Consider the following 21,973-nt stretch of genomic DNA (forward strand, 5'->3'; position numbering starts at 1 on the left):
AACATTAATTCTTTTTAAATTATCTCTTTTACAATTATTTTTTTGGCAGATTGGGTTTGTCCTAAAAGTCTTAGGCCAATTCGTACACTCCCAGGGAGGTTTCTTGATTCTATCATTTGATCAAGTTTTATTAAAAACCATTAAAAAATTAATTAATAACAAAGATGCCCTCACTTTTTTCCCATTGGATACTGTTTTTACAGAGTTTGGAAAAAAAAGTGTCAACCTAAATCTTGGGTCAAGGTTACTGTGAAGTATATCTAAATCTGTGTAAGCTAGGGGGCTGCCCAGAGATATTTATTTGTTCTATTTTAGATATCAGTAGTAACACAGTAAACCAACATGTTGGACCCAGTTAGTATTCTTCTTTAGAAAGCACTGGGGTGAAATAGCGTGTTGATAAAATGCTGGCTATGCAAACCTGAGGACCAGCTTTCAATTCTCAGCACCCACATTAAAAAGCCCCAGGTATAACGATGTATACTCTAAGGTCTAGCCTGGGGAAGACAGACAGAAGGAGCAGTCTAGAGTCTAGACTCTAACTAAGATGGTAGCCAGCCATCTTAATCTAAGCAATGAGACCGTTTCATAAAAACTAAGATGGTCCCCAAGGAATGACGCCTGCTGTTGACTTCTGGCCTACACACACAGATACATACAAACACGAACATACATATATACATAATACATAAACACATATACACATACAAATTCAATATACATTAAGAAGTTATTCTTTTGTTCTTATCTATAAGCATTTAGATTTTAAATAAAAATATAGTCTATAGTCACCTGACCAAACCCCACCCAATCTCAGCTAGGAGGAATTTTTTCCACAATATGGAGACTTTTAGACAATTTAAAACAGGTCTCTATGGTATTGGAGCAATGACTCTGTGGCTAAGAGTGAGTATTTACCCTTGCAGAAGACCTGAGATCAGTTCCCAGAGCCCACACCAGGCAGCCTGACCCCAGTCTTTGTGAGCATCTGCAATGTTTATGCACATACACCCATGCAAACATACATGTACACACATGATTAAAAATAAACCTTAAAAAAGAAAACTTTAAAAAATAAATCTTTGTCCTAGTTTTTAGGTCTAAGTATTATGTTTTCTTTGAATAAGATAGTTATTTTATGAAGGTAGTAAAAGTTTGTATTTGTATTTTTATTTTCAGGCTCAGAACTGGAATTTTGATTCAAGTAAAGTAGAAGGTTTGGGCGAGCTAAGAGTCACTGCAAAACCTGTGACTACTGTGAGCACACCACACCATTCTCCTCTGTATTTTCATTAAAAGCCAAGTCATTGCTCTCGTTTAGAAAAACAGACTAAGAAATGAGTTTTAAAGTATCTAAATATGCAAGGATTTGTCTTTAAATTGTAAAAGAGCGGGAGTTAGTAGAGCTGTGAGAGGAGCTCTGAGTGCCACGTCCCTGGCTGGGTCCTCAGTTACTAAGGTGAAGCAGTGGGAATGGGAATCTCTCATTTCTTCCTCTTCCTCTTCCTCTTCCTCTTCCTCTTCTCCTCCTCCTCCTCCTCCTCCTCCTTCTTCTTTTCTCCTCCTCCTCCTGAGGAGTTGGGGAGATGCCTCCTTCAGAATGGCCTGTGGGCAAGTTCATGGGGACCTTTTCTTGACTAATGATTGATGTAGCAGTGTCTATCCCACTGTGAGTGGTGTGACCCCTGGGCAGGTCCTGGATTGTATAAAAATGTAAACCGAGTGAGCCAGGAGAGCAAGCCAGGAGGCAGCATCCTTCCAAGGCCTCTGCTTAGTTCCTGCCTTGAATCCCTGGCCTGACTTCTCTCAGTGACAGACTGATGGAGAGATGTAAGCCAAAGCAACTCTTTGCTCCCTAAGTTGTGTTTGGCCACAGTCTCTATCACAGCAACAGAAAGCCATCTAGGACGCTCCTCCTTCAACCCTCACATGTGTGCCAGAGTTCCTTATCCTGTCTCCCTTCAACAGTATCTTTAACAATATTAAATGCATCTGTTTATTAGTTTCTCTGAAGTGCCTGTGGTACTGATTCCATTTGCCTCTGCGAAGCTCTCCTGGAGGGCACATTATTTCCTGGCTTTGTAGTTTTGACTGTGAACTCATCCACAATAGACAGTTTCCCACTGTGGGTGTTTGATGCGTCCAAGGTGGGAAGTGGTTTTGTATGGGATTCTCTGGGTCTTACTGTATTGGGCCAGTTTGGACTTTTAAAATGATTGTGTGTAAATGCAGACTTCTCATCTTCACGGGGCAAAGCTTGTGGTTTTGATTTCTCCCCTCCCCTCCCCTCCCCTCCCCTCCCCTCTTCTCCCCTCCCCTCTTCTCCCCTCCCCTCTTCTCCCCTCCCCTTTTCTCCCCTCCTCTCCTTTCCTCTCCTCTTCTTTCTTGCTTCACCTTCACCATCTTCTCCTTCTGCCCCTTCCCCCCTGCTCGTTATGAGATAAGCTCTCTTTACACATTCCTGCCCATCTGGAACTTGCTGTGTAAACCAGGGTGGCCTTGAACTCATAGAGATCTGCCCTCCCCTGCTTCCCAAGTGCTGGAATATATATATATTTAATCTTCTGAATGCCTGCATATAGCTTAAATGTTTTCCCTTTAAGAATTCGTTTCATAGTTGGAGGAGCCCTTTTGATTCCCCTCAGCCTGCCACATCACTTCTTAATTAGAAACAGAGCAAATAGGCAGAACCCTGGGGCCTGTGATGCAAGGGGCAGGGTAGGACCAGAAGCGACGGAAGGAACACACGCTAGGAGAGGAACAAAGAGAGAGTCGGTTTGGAAAGGTCTTTGCATCTGATGTAGGGCCAGGTCTTCCCAGGAAGACCACTGTGCTTGCTCCTCATGTGTAACAAGCTATTTGAAAGGGAAACTCCGAGAATGAATATATATATATATATATTTATATATATATATATATATGCATATATGCATAAAGGAATGGGATGAACTGACAAACAGAATGATGGCCATTGGCATTTACCTCCAAGGAGACTGTTGCCCCAGAATAATTTGGAAACTTGTGATTGCTTTTGGGCCATCTTGTGGGGATTCTACACACCTAGTTCTCTGGATAGCAACATCTACCAATGGGAAGGGAGGCATGATTTTATACTGTCTCTGCTTCTTGTTCTCTGTGTGGTCTGCATTTCACATCTGGTTGCTTGGAGGCCGTCTACCATGTGTATGCTACAGCAGAACAAATCGGATCACTTTCAATCTCTCCTCTGAGTCTGAACTGTCATCTCTTTGAAATGTGGCTTCCTGATGCTGATTCGCTGGCCAGCGTTCCGCAGTCATGCTGGGAACGCTCTGGGGTCTCCATCTAGAGTGGACTCTCCACTCTGCACTCTAGATTGCTTACTCATGGAGAGGGCCCTGCAGTCTGGACCAGTGACCTGGCATTGGTGAGCGTGCAACAAGAATGCTAGATCTTCACGTTTCCCGCTCCATTGTCAGGCAATGGCCATCTCATGTCATCTTGTCCCAAACCCCAGAGATAAGCAGTGTTGACCTCAATATTTCCATATTACAAGTAATAACACCTAGAAAGGCGGTAAGACACACAAGTCTGGAGTACCATTGGGCTTCTTACTCGGCATCTCCACCTTATACCACCCACAGACATGTGTGGACAGGCTTACAGGGGGCACTCTTCACTGAATTCCTGTCAATCAATCACAAATGCCACACAAAACCCATGCCTCTCCTCAATCACGGTGTGGCCTGCCATATGCTCTAGTGAAGACTTAGCTCTCTCTGTTTTCTTTTATGGCCCAGTGTCATTTATTTTAATGCTGTCTTTAGATAGATGCACAGCCTCCTTATGCTGCCTAGACTGGCTTCAAACTCGTGTCTTTGTGCGACGTTCCAGCCACATCCTCAGACACTGCTGCTGGCAGAGTCCAGACACAGGCCAACGCACTGTTGACTTGGATCACAGAATTCATATCATCGGTCAGTAGGCACAATGACAGCATCATCTTTCTTGGCGTTATGTTTTATTGAATACAGACTTACAGTCCTTAAATATCTTGAATAGAATGCTTTCAATATACTGCTCTTTATTCATACATGTATTTCTTTAAAGCACAGAACTATAAATTAAAATGTACATATTGCCATAAATCTAGAACTATATTATAAAAATAGAACCCAAACATTAACTTCATAAATAATTTGGCAATTTAGCAGTATGACAAGGTGGCCATACTTAGAATGAACGCATCACCGCTTCAAACAACTATCTCATCTTCCATCTCTTAGGGACACGTGGGACAGTCTCCCTTCCCAGGGTCCCCACAGAGCAGCCTGTGGCCGTGGCTCAGTGTTGCCTTTGCATAAATATGAGTACACTCCTTTGCTCTTGGAGGGGGAAGGCCAGCTTCCAGTCCCTTCCTAATGGAGGAGGTGTTCCCTCCAGCCAAGGGTCTACCCCTTACGGGTCTTACACCCTCACAGTGCATGGTTTGATACATCCAATAAATACAGTGAGTTTCTTTTCTGATAGAGAGGAGCAACCAAGGCTTGGTTCTCCCAGATCAGCGTAAATGTTTAGGAGAAAGTCACCCAAGCAATGCCTGCTGGACAGTGTCTTCCCAAAGGGGACGCCTCTGCTCATCTGCCGTGCAGTCCTGCACCCAGAACCCAGCCGGAATCCTCACAGCCTTGCAAAGACTTAGCTCCCTCCACAATCAAATGGAGATAATGGTTGGTCCTTCCTTCCTTCCTTCCTTCCTTCCTTCCTTCCTTCCTTCCTTCCTTCCTTCCTTCCTTCCTTCGTCTTTCTTTTTTCTTGTTCTCTTTCTTTCTTTCTTTCTTTCTTTCTTTGTTTCTTTCTTTCTTTGTTTCTTTCTTTCTTTCTTTCTTTCTTTCTTTCTTTCTTTCTTTCTTTCTTTCTTTCTTTCTTTCTTTCTTTCTGAATAGCTGCATGAGATAATCTGAACTCAAGGAAGACTGTGCTATGGAAGATAAAAGAAGAAATGTCTTTGCAGGTGCAGGCCACTGTATTCGAAACGAACTCGGGCTCTGTGTGCATGTGAGTGTGTGGAGGGACAGTGGCAGGCAATGACCCAGAGCTAGCCTCTGCCTTCATGACTTATTTGGACCCACAGCATGCGATGAGATGACCATTCTTCCACTGGGCAGAGCTACCATGTGCACCACTGGGTGTCACTGAAGACCTCAGAGGGGGGCTCCCAGCTCACCCAGGCTGCTTCCAAGCCAGGCTGGGTCTCATTTCCAGTTGTAAAAGCCAGAGGCCACCTTGATAAATAATGAGGGGCTCTTTCTCTCTCTATCTCCCCAGGATACAGGAGCAACAACAAGCTGGGGTGGGGGATGGGAGCAGGGCTTAGTAGGGTCTGACTGTTGTAGAAGGCTGGGCTAGTGACCGGCGGCGTCAAGATTGCTTGGCTTGGTTGGGCCTCTAGCTTTTTCCTTTGCCACTGGTGGCTTGCCTTCAGCAGGCTGCCACGCACTGCAGAGGTCTCTCATGTCAACAAGGCTTGCTCCCACTGCTTCCGCAAACTCCACAGAGGAGGTTTCTTTGCAGCTGTGAAAGCTGGAGATGCAGAAGATGATGGCCTCAGGCTGCGGGTTATAGCAGGCTCCATACCCATTGGGGACCACGGGGCCATAACAGCAGAACATCTCCATGGTTGTGGGCACCTGGAGAAGAACATAGGTCAGAAACAGCATATTCTGTGACATTCAACCCGGGAACCTGCTAGAACACGGTGGGTGAGTTCCTGTATCTTAAGACCTCCATATTTGCTTCTTGTCCAGATCCCCCTCATCATGGATTTGACCAGATTGAAGTGTGTTGGCATGAGTGATTGGACATGGATATTGTAGTAAAGATGGGCCCATTAAGGTGCAAGGCGTCTGGGGAGAGACCTCAGCCCACCCCCCAGCGTGGATTTGGCCCTGCTTGCTGAGTTGGAAGCTCCCAAGGCAACTTGCTGCTCTGGCCTGAGTCAAGGCTTTCCTTCATCTAGAGGCCATTTGAGGCACTGTGGCAATCAGGCTAATTTACTAAATGGCACCCTGGTGGCACCCAACCATTAGATGGCTTCCCACAGGGAGTAATTTATGAACTGGAGGAAATGTGGCTGTCTTCTCTGTTGATTTCCACCAATCCTTAATTACTGTCAGTACTGCCTGGCTGGTCTGATTTCCTCCCTAAGGCCCGCCCACCCATGCACAATTACTCAGCACCAGGCACTTCCAATGCCGCTGTCAACTGCAATTTTAGTTAGTCGGCTAAGACATTTTGAATTTAGAGAGCTAAGGCTTTGAGATCCGGATCACAAACCAAGGAAGTGTGTCTCTGAAAAGCATCCAAGCCATAAATGTTACTGTTCAGTGGGAAAGACACCACTAAACAACTCAGACCCCGAATTCATTTTATTAGATGATTTTAGGGATAAGTAGAAAGGATTGTTGAGCCAGGGTAGTGTGGGACAGGGTCTGTTTCAAATCCACAGGTTTCTGGTGCTGTGCTCTTAGGCCTTCTGAAATGGCATTGGCCATTTTAATGGGGCAGAACAAGCCATTAGTCTTGCTAATAGAGTCACTGCATTGTCAGATAAATTTGCCGTGCAATGGCTGGAGGCCACAAAGCCATTCCAGAGCACTCTACGCCCATGGATGATTTCCCGAAGAATTTATGTTGTAGTATTCTGGTCTCATTTATTCATGTCTGCAAGCCCACTGCTGTAATGACAAAATTAAATTCCTGAGTGGGCTTTTATCCTCAGACACAGCTTTGTCAGTCCCCCTCACATCCTATGTCCAGTGGTTTGCAGATGTGGTAACTTCCAGGAGGCTGGTGTGGTTACTCCCCCCCTACCCCTCCCCCCAGCTTTCTGCTAATTCTGGCTGTGTAGTTGTGGTCCTTTAATGCAATGGTACATGTACAACATCAGATAGGAATGCTGGGCTGATAATTGATTTTCTGCCATTGGTGCCCTGGCCATGCATTACCATAATCCCCATGACCTAATTAAGGGACCCCAACCAGGCCTGTTTGGTCCCAGGGTCCTCTGCAGTGGGACACTACCTCACATGCAGAGGATGGCAGGACAGTATTGCACGATAGTTAAAACCCCCAAATGGATGTGTTCCCAGTCTGCCTACTTTAGCTAAGGAAGCCTGTGGTCATTTACTTAGAAGATGGGAGATTATCAACGTCCTGAACATTTAGATCATTCTACTGAAGGTGACAAACTCTTCAGAGGCAGAGCCTGGGGCTGGGGAAATGACTCAGTGGTTGAAAGAGCTTGCTGCTCTTCCAGAAGACCCAAGTTCAATTTCCAGCACCTAGGTTAGGCAGCTAGCTCACAACTGCCTGTAACTCTAGCTTCAGAGGATGCAACACTCTTTTGTGGTCTCTGAGGGCACCTGCAGACATATGGCACACACTCACATAGGCACATAGACAAATACACATACAAATAAAATTAAAACTTGTTAAAAGGGAAAAAAAGGGCTGGAGAGATGGCTCAGTGGTTAAGAGCACTGGTTGCTCTTCCAGAGGTCCTGAGTTCAATTCCCAGCAATGACATGGAAGCTCACAATTGCATGCAACTTGAGTTTCAGGGGAGCTGATACCCTCACACAGATGTACATGCATGCAGGTAAAACACCAGTGCACATGAAATAAAAACAAATAAGTCAAAAAGAAAAAAGATCCAGGTGGTAAGGGTGAGAGTGGAGAGGATAGCAGGGCGGTGGTGGCGCACGCCTGTAATCCCAGCACTTGGGAGGCAGAGGCAGAGGCAGGTGGATTTCTGAGTTCGAGGCTAGCCGGGTCTACAGAGTGAGTTCCAGGACAGTCAGGGCTATACAGACAAACCCTGTCTCAAAACAAACAAACAAACAAACAAACAAACAAACAAAAAAGAGTGGAGAGGATATAGTTGACTTCATTGTTGTAAGGCACAGAGTGGTTGACAATAATAAATATTTCAAAGCAGCTACTACAAAGGTTTCGAATGTTCTCTAAATGACTAAGTTGATAGATATGCCAGTTATGTTGATCTGATACCCATTACATGCAGATACCTCAGCATATACTGTATCCTGTAAGTATGTATAATTATTTTGCATAAACAATACATATTAAACACATGCAAATATATGTATACATGTGTGTGCATGTATGTATTTATATGTGTGATTATGTGTGTGTGATTGTGTGTGTGTGTGTGTTAAAAATGCAGCCGACACAAAGCCTGGTTCCAAGTCACTAGTGTCTTTACTATGGGGCCTCCTGAGCCCTGGCCACACGTGCAGAGGCTGTACCTGGCTGGTGGAGAGAACAAACCGGTTGCTCGTCAGGTATGTTTCATCCATGAACATCTCAGGAGGCTCTTTGCACAGGTCTCGGGCCAGCTCCCTCAGTGCCAGAAGGTGGTTGTCAATCGCCATGCCGGTTATGGCCTGGGGGTCAGGAGCACAGGAGGCAATGAGCTGCATCCTCTGTCCCTCCCTCCCCTTCCTGTCTCCTCCTGACTCCAGCCACGCCTTGCTTAAACTGCTCTTGATAGACAGCCTGTGTGAACATAGCACACCGCTGCACACACAGGTTGTGTTCAGAGAAGGCTGGGATCTGCCTTAGGAATGTGTGGATTGAAGGTTAGCGAGCCCGGCATCTACTGCACAGCTGCACCTGCATGCTTCTCCAACAGAAGAATGGCCGAGCCTGCCTAGCTGTACACCAACCTGCTCTGCCCAAAACAGGGGCGGAGGCTGGCTCATGTGCTGAGGCCAGGCAGGAAGGAGGGGTGTCAAAACTGTCAGGGCTAGAATCACACCGTAACTAAATTTTTAACCTTCCAGCACAAAGCAGGGACAGGCTTCCTCACCCAGTCGGGGCAATGCGTGGACTCACTTAAATTTGATTTGTAATCTTGGTAATTGAGTCAGGGTTGAGACAAGCAAACAGAAGCCCTGCTGATGATTTAAAGAAAGATGAAGGTGCTTGTTGAATGACATGGAGTTTCATCTTTTGGTTTTTGACTCTCTCTCTCTCTCTCTCTCTCTCTCTCTCTCTCTCTCTCTCTCTCTCTCTCTCTCTCTCTCCCCTCTCTCTCTCTCCCCTCTCTCTCCCTCCCACCCCCCCTCTCCCTCTCTCCTAGAAGTAGGGTCAGGGCATTGCTTCTCCCCCTAGAGGTCGGGTGGATAGGGTCTGCACTTTTTTGCTTGGTTTTTCTTTGCAATTACCTATTTATATGGAACAATTGGGGAAGCTGGAGACTGGGGCAGGGATGGGGGAGTCTGGGGGGTTGAGGTGTGGGGGACTGGGGTGATAGGGATGGGGGAGGCACCTCTCCTAGCCTGCAGCATAAACCTTGATACCACAGCGCAATTAAGACTTTTGGGGTCTGTTATGTATGGCGGACATTTAGCTATTGCTGCCCCTCTGAGGAGGAAGCCCCCCCCCCCCCAGTGAACTTCACTTGGTTCACAGGGCACGCATTAACTTCTGACAGTCACTCTTCTTCAGCTGAGAGCAAATGCATAAAGATGATGCAGACACTTCTCCCAAAGGCATCTAATTAGAGTCTGAAAAGACATGTTATAAAACTTGAGCTAACTCTATTCTTAATTAATTTATATAAGGTGGTGCTAGAGATGGAACAGAGGGCCCCACCCAGGCTAAACTCATGCTCTACTATAGTTTGCCTTTTGCTTTCCCTGCTGGGACAGAGAGGAGGGACTAGGCACCCTCTCCAGTAGCGGACTTGCTTCATTTCTCTGGTGACCTCTATTCATCCTCTCATTTGTGAAGGTTCACAAAGGGAGATGCTCCATAAAGCAGCCTCCCCCCTGCTCTTGACAATCCAATGTACGCAGAGGAATCAAATGTGCAGAGTACAAGGACGCTGGCCTTCGTCCCCATCTAGGAGCTGGGGGAGCTACTGTATACCCGATGCTGCTACCCAGTGGATGGCAGATGGGCAGAGGCCTGTGCTTATAGTGTAGAAGGGCAGGTAGTCACCACCGTGTGAGCTACTTGTAACTATAATAAAGGCTGGGAGCGGGGAGTGTTGAGAGGGGTCATGCCTCCCACTGGGGGTTCCTCTCCTTACTCTGTCCATCAAAGACAGTCTCAGCATTCTGCCTCTTTCCCTGGTCTCATGGCTAACTGGGCACTGGTCTCACGTGCCAGCTGCCTTCCTATCTCTCCTCTCCACTGCCCACTCCTGACTCAGTTGCTTTAGTCAAGTTAACATGAATAACAGAAAAGATCCCATGGAGATGCTTCAGAGGCTGTTTCTCCAAGACAGAAAGTTTGTGACTTTAAATTTGTTACCAAAGTACACAGTATCGAGTATCCCCACATTTATAGTTTAAAACCCAAAGAAGCCAATGGTTTATGTCACCTTGAGAGCACCGTCTTCTGCTATACAGGGGCAGGGCCTTCTAGCTACTCTCTTTGACATTGTGTTCCTTGCTCTGAATTGATGCTTAAGAGTTCCAGACTTACTTACAAACTTCCTGTTATAAGAAATAAAGCGTTAGCTTCTGCTTCCTCTGCCTGCCTCTGCGTTTTAGTCTTCCCAGGAGAGTCATATTTCAGCTCCTAGTTGCTTGAGCAACAGATAGTGCTTAGAGAATGTCATCTTGTAGACACCCACAGCTTCGGCTTCTAACGTATTATGATAAGGTTTCTCTCCCTTTCTTCATCCCTCCATTCCTCCACCCATCCTTTCTCTCCTTTCTACTGAGGATGAAACCCTGGACCTATCACATGCTAGGCAAGTGATACCAACTTAGCTATGTTCCCGGATATAGATTTCCTTTCTCATTAAACTTTTTGTTCTCCCTTGAATTGACAATCATTAAGTTGTTTGTCTATGTATCTACTTCTAATTAGTTCTTAAATGCAGCCTCCTCTCACGTATTCCTCCTTTATGTACTAATTACTCTCTAGATCTACTAAATAGTGGTTGACTTACAGTCTTGTTCAGTGTCAGCCTGAGGAGTCTTTCTACTTCATTTTTGTTTGTGTGTGCTGAATCTTCCATGTTATTTATTTTTATTTACTCATTTATTTATTTTATCTTTCATTTTTTGCACTTTAGCAGTTTTATAAGAAATACTACCTAGTAAGTAAAAAGTGTAAATCTCTTCTGTTTAAAATGTCTTTACTCTGTCTTTAAATCTGCTGATAGTTTGGCTAGGTATGGAAGACGTGTTGGAGATCATTTTTTTTCTTAGAATCTGAAGGCATTGCTCACTATCATCTACCTTCTTATGATATTATTAAGAAACCAATTATGTCTTTATTTATGACCTTTGTCTTTCTTTTTCCTCTGAGAAACTTAGGATTTCTTTTGCCTACAGGGCCATGAAATTTTGTTGGCATAAGTATTTCCTATTATGTAAGACTGTGAATTCCTTTGATATAGATGCATTTTCTGTGGTTCTGAAGTTTGTTTTGGTTTGTGTTGGGGATAGTACCCAGGGATCTATGCCTGCTAGGCAAGCTCTCTACCACTGAACTATCTTCAGCCTTTGATATTTTTACTGAATTATTTTGTTGTCTGCTCTCCAATTTCTCTTTCTGAACAACTATTATTTGGGATACTGCTCACCTGACCTAAGCCACCCTATGTTTCTTATATTTCACCATTGTTTTTGTTTTTTTGTTTTTTTGTTTTTTTTTTTGGTTTTTTGAGACAGGGTTTCTCTGTGTAGTCCTGGCTGTCCTGGAATTCACTCTGTAGACCAGGCTGGCCTGGAACTCAGAAATCCGCCTGCCTCTGCCTCCCAAGTGCTGGGATTACAGGCATGAGCCACCACACCCGGCTTCACCATTGTTTTGTTGGTGTTTAAAGTAGGTTACCTCCTGATACTTCCATTGACATTTCTGCTACACTGTACCCTAGAGCTATCTTTATTTCTTGATAATATTCTTAGAGTTTTCTGTTATTATTTATAGAACAAAAATTTTGAAAATTTCTGGGGCAGTGGACTGTGCCAGGAAACTTGGTTAAGGTTGAGTGGGTTCAGAGACCCCGGCACCCAGGTACTCATCTGAGAGGGCAGCCATCTCTCTGCTCCCTACTAGATTCCTGGCCCAGAACACATGACCACACTCCTCACATCAGACACGGGGGGGTCGGGGGGAGCCCAGACTAGAGTTCTTCAGTTAATGAGGTATCTAGCAGTCCTAAGGGTTCAGCCAATAAGCTTTCCTTCTTGGACATTCCTTCTTGCAAAAGGTATTTCGTCTCTGGTCCACCCTGAGGAGGTAGTATGCATCCATTTTCCACGATGAACAATCAATACACGGTATAGATAAGGATGGATTGTCTTTTTTTTTTTTTTTAATCAAGAACCACCACGAGGAGTGTGGAGGAAACCTGGAAGCCACCAACCGTGGGCTGAAGTCCCTGAAACTGTGAGCCGAAAGAGGCTTTTTCTTCTACGGACTGATCGGCTGATTGGCTGATTGGCTGCTATCATTTCTTTCTCTGTGCTGATTGGCTGATTGTCTCCATTATTTCCTTCTCTGTGCTGATTGGTTAATTGTTTCCATTATTTGCATCCCTGTGCTGATTGGATGGTTGTCTCTGTTCTTCACTTCCCTGTGCTGACTGCTTGATGCAACTCTGTTGTTTGCTAGAGTGGTAGAGAAACTGACTGAGTGATTTTTCAGAAGTCTCACTGAGATCCCACACTCACCTCGAACTTGTGATCCTCCTGCCTGAGTCCTTGGAGGACAGGCCTGAGCTATCATGCTTGGTTAATACAGGGTTTAAACAGAACAAACACAGCTATTGAGATGAATCAGGGACCGAGTTAGAGAAAAGTCTACACCGATGAATTCTAAAACCCAGAAATATGTTGGATTGCTTACAAGTACATACAGAATAATCTGCTCAATCTTTCGCATCGATTTTTGTCATCCTTCTGCTTGTTTTTGAGTGATCTGTAATTAACACATTGATCACTAGCTCAAGTTCCCTCTTGTTTGCATGCAAATAATAGCTTTGCTATATTAAAAAATAAATTATTCCCTCAAACTAGAGAAATAGTCCTCATACAATTTTGATTTCACTATTAATTTTCAGCAAAGACTTTCAGTTCACAGGCAGCATAAATGAACATATAGAAAATAAGAGGGAAAATCTGCCTCAGGTGATAATAAATTCTGACTCCCTTCTAGTGTGCCAGCCAGGGAACAAGGCAGCAGTATTCACCAGGCTGCCCCCTGCTCCCGTTTGATGGTTCCTATAAATACTGTAAAGTAGCATACATATTGTGAGCTATTATTGTCATTATAGTATGTCAACAGGTTTCAAACACCACTTACTGTCCTGTGGAGAAACCTGGGGAAGGCAGGAAGGGTGTGTTGCTTATGATGTAGAAATAAGAAAAAGACCCTGCCCAGTGGAACCATCCAATAATCAATCCCAGCCACCTGAGAGAACTGCATATTAATGGCCAACCAGGGCTACACAGTGAATTCAAGGCTATCCTGGGCAACTTGATGAGTCTCTCTTTCAAAATAAAAAGTTAATAATAATAAAAAAGGAGACTCGACATATAGCTTAATGCAATAGCACTTGTCTAGCATGTGTGAAAGTCTAGATTCAATCCCAGTGTCATAAAAATAAATAAAATAAAAATGAATAAAAATAAGGGGGAGGGTAGCCTGGCTGAGTCGCCAAGCAGTCGGCGCTACTGAGGACTGGCCACTCACCATGACTGTGTACTCAGTCTGGGCCTGGATGGCTGTCTGCAGCAGCTGCAGTTTCTCAGAAGCCTGTGAACAGAGAAGATGGTCAGCCATGGAAGGGCAGCTGTAGCCATGGAGTGAGTCTGTGTGCGTGGAGCCAAGTGCATTGCAGCCCGTGGCGGCCTTGCTGGCCTCCTTGTGGCCCCTTCAGGCAGAGTGGGGGGTTTTACCAGCATGGTAGCTTTGTGGTCAGTCATGGCTTGCACGAAAGCCAGAGCCTCTGGAGTGGCCGATCTGATGTTGTCCACCCGACCTTCCTGGAAGCGGCGGATGGATGCACTCTCATAGGTGGGCACCAGCCTCTGGTAAAGCCTGAACAAGATAAAAGACGGATAGCAAGCAGTAATTTGTTCTCAGGGAGTCATAAATCCTGAAAGAGAAACAACTCCAGCAGGCTTTATTTTCATAGCTCTGACATGACGTGGCACAGTATTTCATTTTAATGTTAATAGAATTCTAGAGGAGAATTCCAGAGATGAATGCTGGGAAGTCTTTGATGTGAAGAACCATGTATACTTTTATACACCGGGGACACCGTGTTGACATAAGATGAAGAGGTGGCTGGTTTTTTAAAAAACAAAACACCACCACCAATCTGTAGGGAAACCTGGAGACCAAATGAGTGTTGATTAATATCGCAGAGTCAGATGAGTGCAGTTTTCGCGCACACCTTCCATGGACTGCCTTATTTTAAATGGTCAAAGGCAGTAGGTACAGTGAGTGTGATCAGATGCACGGGACCCCCCGGGGAACAAGGTGCATCTCGTGGGAAAAACTGTGTCTGGTGCCCACACACACGTTGTTTTAGCCTCCTGACCACTCTATCAGAGCTTGTGGCAGTGTCTAGAAGCCTTTCTCCTATGCATGGGGACCAGGTGAACAACCTTGGGCTGGAATCCCTGACCGGCAGAGTCCCCAGTCCCCATCAGCCAGTCTGACCTATGGGGGGTTGACTATGAGGAAGAAGAAAAAACACAGGACTGAGACTAATGAGATCTCGGAGTCACAGAACAAGTTGGGGTCCCACAGCTATCTCTATAAGAGATACGCTTTTGCCAGTCAGTTCAATACCACAGAGAACTGGTGACAAGAGAGCCTAAGATGGTTGCTTCTGGTAAGAGAGTGTCTCCAGACAGACCTCTGAGAGGTGGCCTTCAGTTACAGGTGACAGGTGAGAAGGCAGATTTGTGACTAAGGCGAAGATCTAGAGGTCAAAAAGTTTATAGGATGTCCCTGTAGAGCCTGATTTGCATATGTCCAAGCCCACTCTTCATGAAGATGGGACTGTACAGTGGGGACAAGTAGGAGCAGCCATCTCTGGGGCTCCTGGCCAAGCAGAGGTTGATCGAAGCATCTGAGGAGCTGACAGTCGTGGTCAGGAGGACAAATGGCAAGTTTGAGAGACAATTGGAGAATTGATATGGGAGTACGTGGGTAAATAAAGGAAAAGATCAATAGAGACCCTCGGGTCTTTGACTGAACTAACTTGGGGGAAGGGCGTCATTGCTTCCATGCCCTGAACAAGGCTAGGCCTACAAGTTCAGGGCCTTCCTAAGCCATTCAATTCTCCTTATCTCTGCAAGGCAGTCCATGTGAGTTCCAGACCCCTGGACCACAGCTCAGGCCTTCCCCCACTTGTGACACCTGCAGCTGGCTCTGTTCATCCTCTAGGCCTCTGCCCCCACCCTGAAAGCCACGCCTCCCACCAGGATGCTTCTAGACTCTAAAGCATCCCATCCAATAGTCCGACTGTACACAGGCTTATCTCGCCTTGGCTCACCTGTAGTAGGCCAGCTGGAGGGCCACCTGGATGAAGCCATCGGGGCTACATTTCTGCTTCTTAATAAATGTTTTTCCGTAGTTGTCAAACTTATAAACAATGAAATCCAGATTCTTTACTATTCTGTGGAAGAGAAAGAAGATACTCTGCATTCGAAATAAGACCCCTATACCACAGAACCCACCCATGTTTTCTGATCCCGGTCCATGTCCAAGGCCCAGAAGGTGAGTGAGTGCATAGCACTTATCAACCAGAAATACCCTAGGGTGTCAGAGATGTACCCTCACCTATACAAGTGGCACAAGGCACATTGGAAGTGGGGCTCATCTAGGCAGGTGAGCTCTTCCCAGAGGGAGCCTTCTAGGGAGAGGTGGGCCCGCTGCAGCAGTGAGGTGGGAGGAGCATGCAAATGAGACATTTGCATGGGCAGAGAAAGCCTCATCCACACATAGACTCCTACAAGCCGGTTGCCCGGTAAGCAGGCCTGGAAAAGACCATTTATATGACCTGGGTAGGAACTGTGTGTGGCCCAGTGTCCCCATGGATGCTCAACTGTCTTAATAGTTGGTTTCTCAGCCAGCTGTCAGCTGGTCTCTCCTTGCTGTGCTCTGGGACTTGGGATCTGATGGACTGTCATGGTAACTCCAGCGAGGACTGGAGGTTTACTCACATGTTTTACTTGTTAACAGAAGCCCTGTTTTATCCAGTGGCTGCTAATCCACCTGCTCTATTCTCCTTAGCTCTACAAGGCAGCCCCCTACCCATGAGTCCCAGACCCCTAGACGATAGCTCAGGCAGCCTCCCATTTGTGACACCTTCTGCTTCTTGACTTTGGTTCTTTTCTGAAACCTAGCTCGAATGGGAACATCTTTGCACAGCTGGCTTTGGTTATCCTCTAACTCTCTGCCCCCACCCTGAAAGCCACACCCCCCTCCAGGATGCTTCTAGACTCTAAGATCCTATCTGACAGTTCACTCGGGCATACCTCCTATGCCTATCATTATCAGAGAGTATCAGGAAATTTCCCCATGTCTACATAGAAATGCCTATGCTACCCCCCGTATTGGCCAGTATTCTCTTATAAGGAGTTTGGGGTCTAGTCTGATGTCAAGGGGGTGGGGGAACATTGACAGGAAGGTGTGTGTCACTGGCTTAACCAGGTGTGAACACAGCTCCAGTCCAGACTCACTATCCCTGTCGCTTGCCTTAACTGAGTCCTTCTGCCTCACATAGGCTGAGCTCCCAGGAGTTATGCAGATGCTTGGGACAGGAAAGATCCTTTACCTTTTGACAGACTCCTTGGGCAGATTTCTTTAGCACCATAGCCACTCAGAAGTCTCCAGACTCTGCTCACCCCGCCCACCACCTCCCATGGACTCTGTAGGTCCAGATAACACCTCATGCCACATTAGGGAGAAACGGGGACATAGGAGCACACAGATCCCTGGGAATAAGCAGACTTGTCAGCTATTTTCCTGTCTCCCTCTTCTGGCAGCCCCACTCACGGTGGACCCCCATCATCAAAGATAAGATGTCAACAACATGCCATGGAAACCCAGAGGCCTCTTCCTCCTTCACTAAAGTCAGGCTGCCTCCACAGCAGCCCCAAGTGAGGAATGTCTCCGTCCCAGGTTTCCCAGCCTGGCCACACCGTGCCCTGCCCACATGTGCTACCACCAGAGACTCCTCTCTGGCTCCCCACCAACTCCTAAGTAGGAGGAGCTCCTCATCACAGGCGGGGCAGGCTCTTCACAGCAAGGCTCAGCTTCTCCCTCACGGTCCAGTTCCAGCCATCTTCTCCATCGCTGCCTCCATACTAGCCCGGATTTTATGAACCTACAGAGGCTTGAAGAAGCCATTGTCCTGACTCTTCCTTCACTCACTGTCTGGGCAGAGTTCAATTCCTTGTCTATCTGCAGTTTCCGGTCTCCATGCCTCTTTGTTTTGGGCATTTCATGACTTGTACAAGATTTGATCTGCTTCTTCCGCTAGAGTATGGAGGATAGCCCCAGGCCCATTCATTTCTGAGGTCCCAGTGTTTTACCACAGACCTGGCTCACACAGCACACACGATAGAGCTCTTAGAGTTCGTTGAGTGACTAAATGCGTATTCTCACACGGGGGACTGACCATGGCAATGCACTAGGCTAGCCTTCTGCCTCTGTCCTCTACGGCCAGAACCAGCTCCTCCCCTGGGGAAAAGGCCCCCTTGTCAAGTTGCAGTGTAAACTCAAGCAAATTGAAATAGCTTGGATTCAAATAACCTATTCAAAGCAGTTGTTTATTACGCCCTCAAAGCAGGGAATCCGTTCCCTGCCTTGAATCTGCTTAGTCAGGTGAAACCTGCAGGAAAAAAATAGCTTCAGGTTTGCATTTTATGAAAATGGCAGACATTTGAGCAAGGTTATTTCCTGAGAGCCATAACTCCTCTTTAGTTTGACGACTTCTCCATGAGGGATGAGAATGGGTGGAACCTGGAGGGGAGCAGAGTCCTAGGGGCCTCTGGAATCTCCCAGGATGCTTCAGCAGCTATTGGGGGGTGGGGAAGTGTCGGGGCTCCCTCACCTTTGAAGTTTCTCTGCTGAGGAGGCGAGATGGCCTTGAGTTTCTGGGGAACATTTCCACCTCAGCCTTCTGGGGGCCGGGAGCTCGCTCACTGAGTCAGCTCGAACCAGCTTCTTGTTGCTCGTCATCCTGCAAAGGAACGACCTCCTGAGAGCCGCCAGTCAAGGCTGTGAGCAGCACGGCTTTCCTGTGCAAGTGTCTTAGCTGCTGCTGTGCACAGCCCCTGAAACGAGTGTGTCTGAGCTGCCCACTGAGCAGATAAGACAGACTCCATTGTGACAGAACCGGGATCCCAACCACTTCCGCCTGACACAATGTGTATCATTGCGTTAACGCGTCCTAGTGCTCAGCCGTGTTTGCGCTGTCCTTATGAGAGAGTTGGTCATAATGTGGTAGCAAGCTGAGCGGTTGTGCCTCCAAAGGCTGGTGTGTGTCTCTGTCATGCCAGTGGAAGAGACTGGGAACCTACATTCGAGAAGAGAGGGAGCAAAACCGCAAAAGCTAGAAGGAATGTGGTGTGCTAAGGGGTTAGACAAGTAGTGCTTCAGCCTAGCAGCATGGAAGTTGAGGATCTAGTCTGTGGCAGAGGAGATCTCCCTCTGTGCTGGGCCACCAGGTACCTGGCACTGTCTCAGGGCCAAGAAGAAAGATTGATCTAAGCTCCCTGGATCAATGCTTAGATTCTCCCCACTTCTCCTTGTCTGCCCTGAGTTTCCTGCCCAACCCGCACCTCCCATCTGTGGCTTGTAACGCTCATCTTACAGTCTTTGAACCTCTTTCCAAATTTCATCTTTGGCTCAGCCATTTTCTGGACTGACACCCCAGTTTCTCCTGGCTTGGCACGGCAGCCCTCTGAGGTCTTCCTCTGCTCTGCCCAGACTCACATATGTTTCAGCAGGTGCTCCGTGCACTGCACCAGGACGATGCCATCAAAAGGGGAGTGCTCACACACCACACCGCAGGTGCCATCTCGGCCCACCACAAACTGCAACAGAGAAGAGGCAGGTGAGCTGACCCTGGGTGAGCCTGGGTTAGGACCCTCTGACCTCTTGGTGGGCATTTCTCCTCCAAGGAAACCGAGGACTGTTGATTCCTAACAAGGATGCTGCAGATGGCTGCAGGTAGCTAACAGTATGGAAGCCTCAAAGAAGCCCTTCCTGCAGGGCACTAGGCAGTGGAGAGGCAGCCCAAGTTCCCCGGTGCAGCAGTCCAGGGTTCTTAGTGAGCTCATGCTGGGTGGTACACAGTCTATAGGGCAGAGCCGGTGCTCAGTCCTCTTTGTCCTTTATGGCACGCACAGCAGACACCGATCTCCAGTGTTTGCAGCAACCATTTGCCTAATAGACCGGCTCTGCTCCTATTGGCCACCACTGAATTTATTCCCAAGATCTAGATGAGCGTCCATCCCAGAGCAGCTGCCGGTAATTGTGTCGCATAAATGAATAAAATATAACAATGTGATTTGCTGATAAGAAGATCTGTATGGAGAAAGAACAGGTTCTTCAGTGGGAAAGGTATGGGGAGCATCCTCTATTCAGCAGCCAACAGTCTGCCGTTGTGTCTGGTAACCGAGGGTAACACACCAGCGCCTTCACACCCCTCCACCTGAGGACTCGTTTAAACCCAGTAAAGCAGCTCACAGGCTTGAGATGAAAATTAGAGCGAAAGGACCCACAGACACTGTAGAGAGTGCACAGTTTTACAAAAGACCATGTTGAACTCACCTGGGAAAGAAATATTCTCAAGGTTCAAAAGTATTAAGAGAAAACAATGGAAAAGATGAGGTTTGACTCTTGGGCTGTACCCCACGTGAAGTGGGGCGCTCTGGAGTTCCTCACGCTGTCTCCCCTTGGTAAACGAGCAAACAAATGAGCAAAGAAATGAGCTTTTATGGTGTTTGCTGAGCGCATCCCTGGGGACCACAGCACACAGTTCGAGCTGCCTCTCCCCATATCTTCCTCCAGTCTTGGTTATCTATGCCAGACACCGGAATCTCAACGTATCTCAATGATCTAGCCAACAAACAACCACATACCCACAGAGTGCCTCTAAGTACGCATTGGTCCCTGACTCTTTCCCTCGACCAGCAATCTTTCCTTCCATGGGGAGATTCATTTACCATCTCCTCAAGCTCAGGTCCATGACACCTTGGTAGCACCCCTGGCTCATCTAATTTCTGTCTTCTCTACAAAATGGGGAACCTGCGTTTACACCCTGTGGGCACATTTTTGTCCCTGTCACTTAAAGGGAGGAAAATAGGTCTTTGAAAAACTGTGCCCAATGCTTACTATGTTCTGTGCCCCGCACATCCATTATATAATTTCATTCCAACACTGCTCTGCGAAAGAATCTAAGCCATTAGCAGCACTGTGGAGGCTAAACAGCCAGCCCAGCAGCAGCGGAACTCATCAGAAACAACAGGACCACTATGCAAACCAATAAAGAAGATAACCCACCAAATGAAGGGATGGGGCAAGGAGAAAATGAGACACGGCTGGGAAACGCTTATGGAGGTGGGCTGGCCCAACCCAGAGAGACAGTACACTTGCTTTTATATGGCCTCCGTGAGAGTGTGGTGGCATTGTAAATAAACAAGATTGTATTAGGTATTGGCAGGTAGCAGGGTTTGCAGAGGGCTAAAGGTCTGGGAGGAAAGGCAACCTAGAGCACAATCCATTTGCAAGAGTACTTTCCTCTAAGCCAACATAAGATGTTATCATGATGCATGTGAATGAAAAGCTATGGATTATTTGATTGTTCCTTGGAATACATTTATCAGATGCTGGGCTGCCCTGCTTCTTTTGGTGTATTGTGATGGTCAAGGCAGGGGGTGGACATTCAGAAAAGCTGGCATCTCCGGCCTGAATCCTGATTTACTGGGTGAGTGGGTGGTAGTATTCCATCCCAGAGCATGATGGGAAAAGGGGAGCCCAGGTGTGACCAAGCTTTTCCCACACAGTAGACGGACAATGGGGGGGGGTGGTTTAGTTGGATTCCACATGTGGCTGGTCTAGAGGTAGCATCACCAGTTTAATATGAATGTCAGAAGACAGCAGGAGCATGCGCCTCTGGCCTGCTCCAGAAGAGGTGATGCAGTTGCAGGGCCACTGATGGCACTCACCTGCAGGGACTTGTCGTACCAACGATTCGCTCCGTTCAAGCTGCAGCCTCCACCGTGAAGGAGCTGGAGGGCTCTGTGCGTGTCACTGAGGTCTCCAGTACCCGGACCATCCAGGCAAACCAGGCAGATGCAGCGCTCGATCATGTCCAGGGAGTCCCGGTTGGTGGAGTCTGTAGGACAGGTAAGTGTGGCCTCCATCTGGGCTCCCGCAGAGTCTCACATGCCACCAGCAGCAGTGTCCTGTCCTAGCCTCTGCTCTACCCATTGGGTCAAGACTGCTGGCCTCTAGCAGTGCCCAGAGCTTCACCCAGTGTGAGGCCACTGGTTCTGCCTGCCCAGATGGAGGCAGATGCTTCAGTCCGCAGTCCTGTCCAGGCTCATACCCCAGCCAACACCACCCTCACTCCGGCACAGACATTACGGTATCTGTGCACACTGATCATTGACTCTGACTTTTTCTGAGTACTTAAATTTGTTCCTGGACTTTTTAAATTAGGCAGTTTCACATGAGAATCTGAAGGAAAGGTATTACTTGCCCACCATCACCCCCAGGGGTTGTTGGTTCAGAATCAGAGTTGCAGCGGAAGGGGTAAGACGACAGTTGAAGCTGTAACTTAATAAGCTGGCTGGGACTGGTTCCGGCATGTAGACCTCACTTATCAGAACAGATAGGCTAGAATATGTCACCTGCGAGTCTCAGCTTATTCTTACAGAAAGCCTCAAACATTCCCCAAGAGATTGACAAGCCCACC

At 47.0% G+C, this 21,973-nt stretch overlaps 1 protein-coding gene across 1 annotated transcript in view; it reads right to left on the bottom strand.

Moving 5' to 3' along the window:
- Positions 1-4,908: 4,908 nt before the first annotated feature.
- Chat (choline O-acetyltransferase) overlaps positions 4,909-21,973 on the bottom strand; it is a 51,049-nt gene continuing 33,984 nt past the window's right edge. Inside the window, exons 7-14 of the mRNA XM_052190649.1 lie at positions 21,222-21,391; positions 18,985-19,085; positions 18,101-18,229; positions 15,536-15,658; positions 13,926-14,067; positions 13,720-13,782; positions 8,307-8,444; positions 4,909-5,669 (exon numbers count right to left, since the gene is read on the bottom strand). Of these exons, the coding sequence (XP_052046609.1) occupies positions 5,385-5,669; positions 8,307-8,444; positions 13,720-13,782; positions 13,926-14,067; positions 15,536-15,658; positions 18,101-18,229; positions 18,985-19,085; positions 21,222-21,391 (1,151 nt within the window). The 3' untranslated portion in view covers positions 4,909-5,384. The remainder of the gene's footprint in view (positions 5,670-8,306; positions 8,445-13,719; positions 13,783-13,925; positions 14,068-15,535; positions 15,659-18,100; positions 18,230-18,984; positions 19,086-21,221; positions 21,392-21,973) is intronic.

Source organism: Apodemus sylvaticus, chromosome 8 (genome assembly GCF_947179515.1).
Source record: "Apodemus sylvaticus chromosome 8, mApoSyl1.1, whole genome shotgun sequence".
In the NCBI taxonomy this organism is placed as follows: domain Eukaryota; kingdom Metazoa; phylum Chordata; class Mammalia; order Rodentia; family Muridae; genus Apodemus; species Apodemus sylvaticus.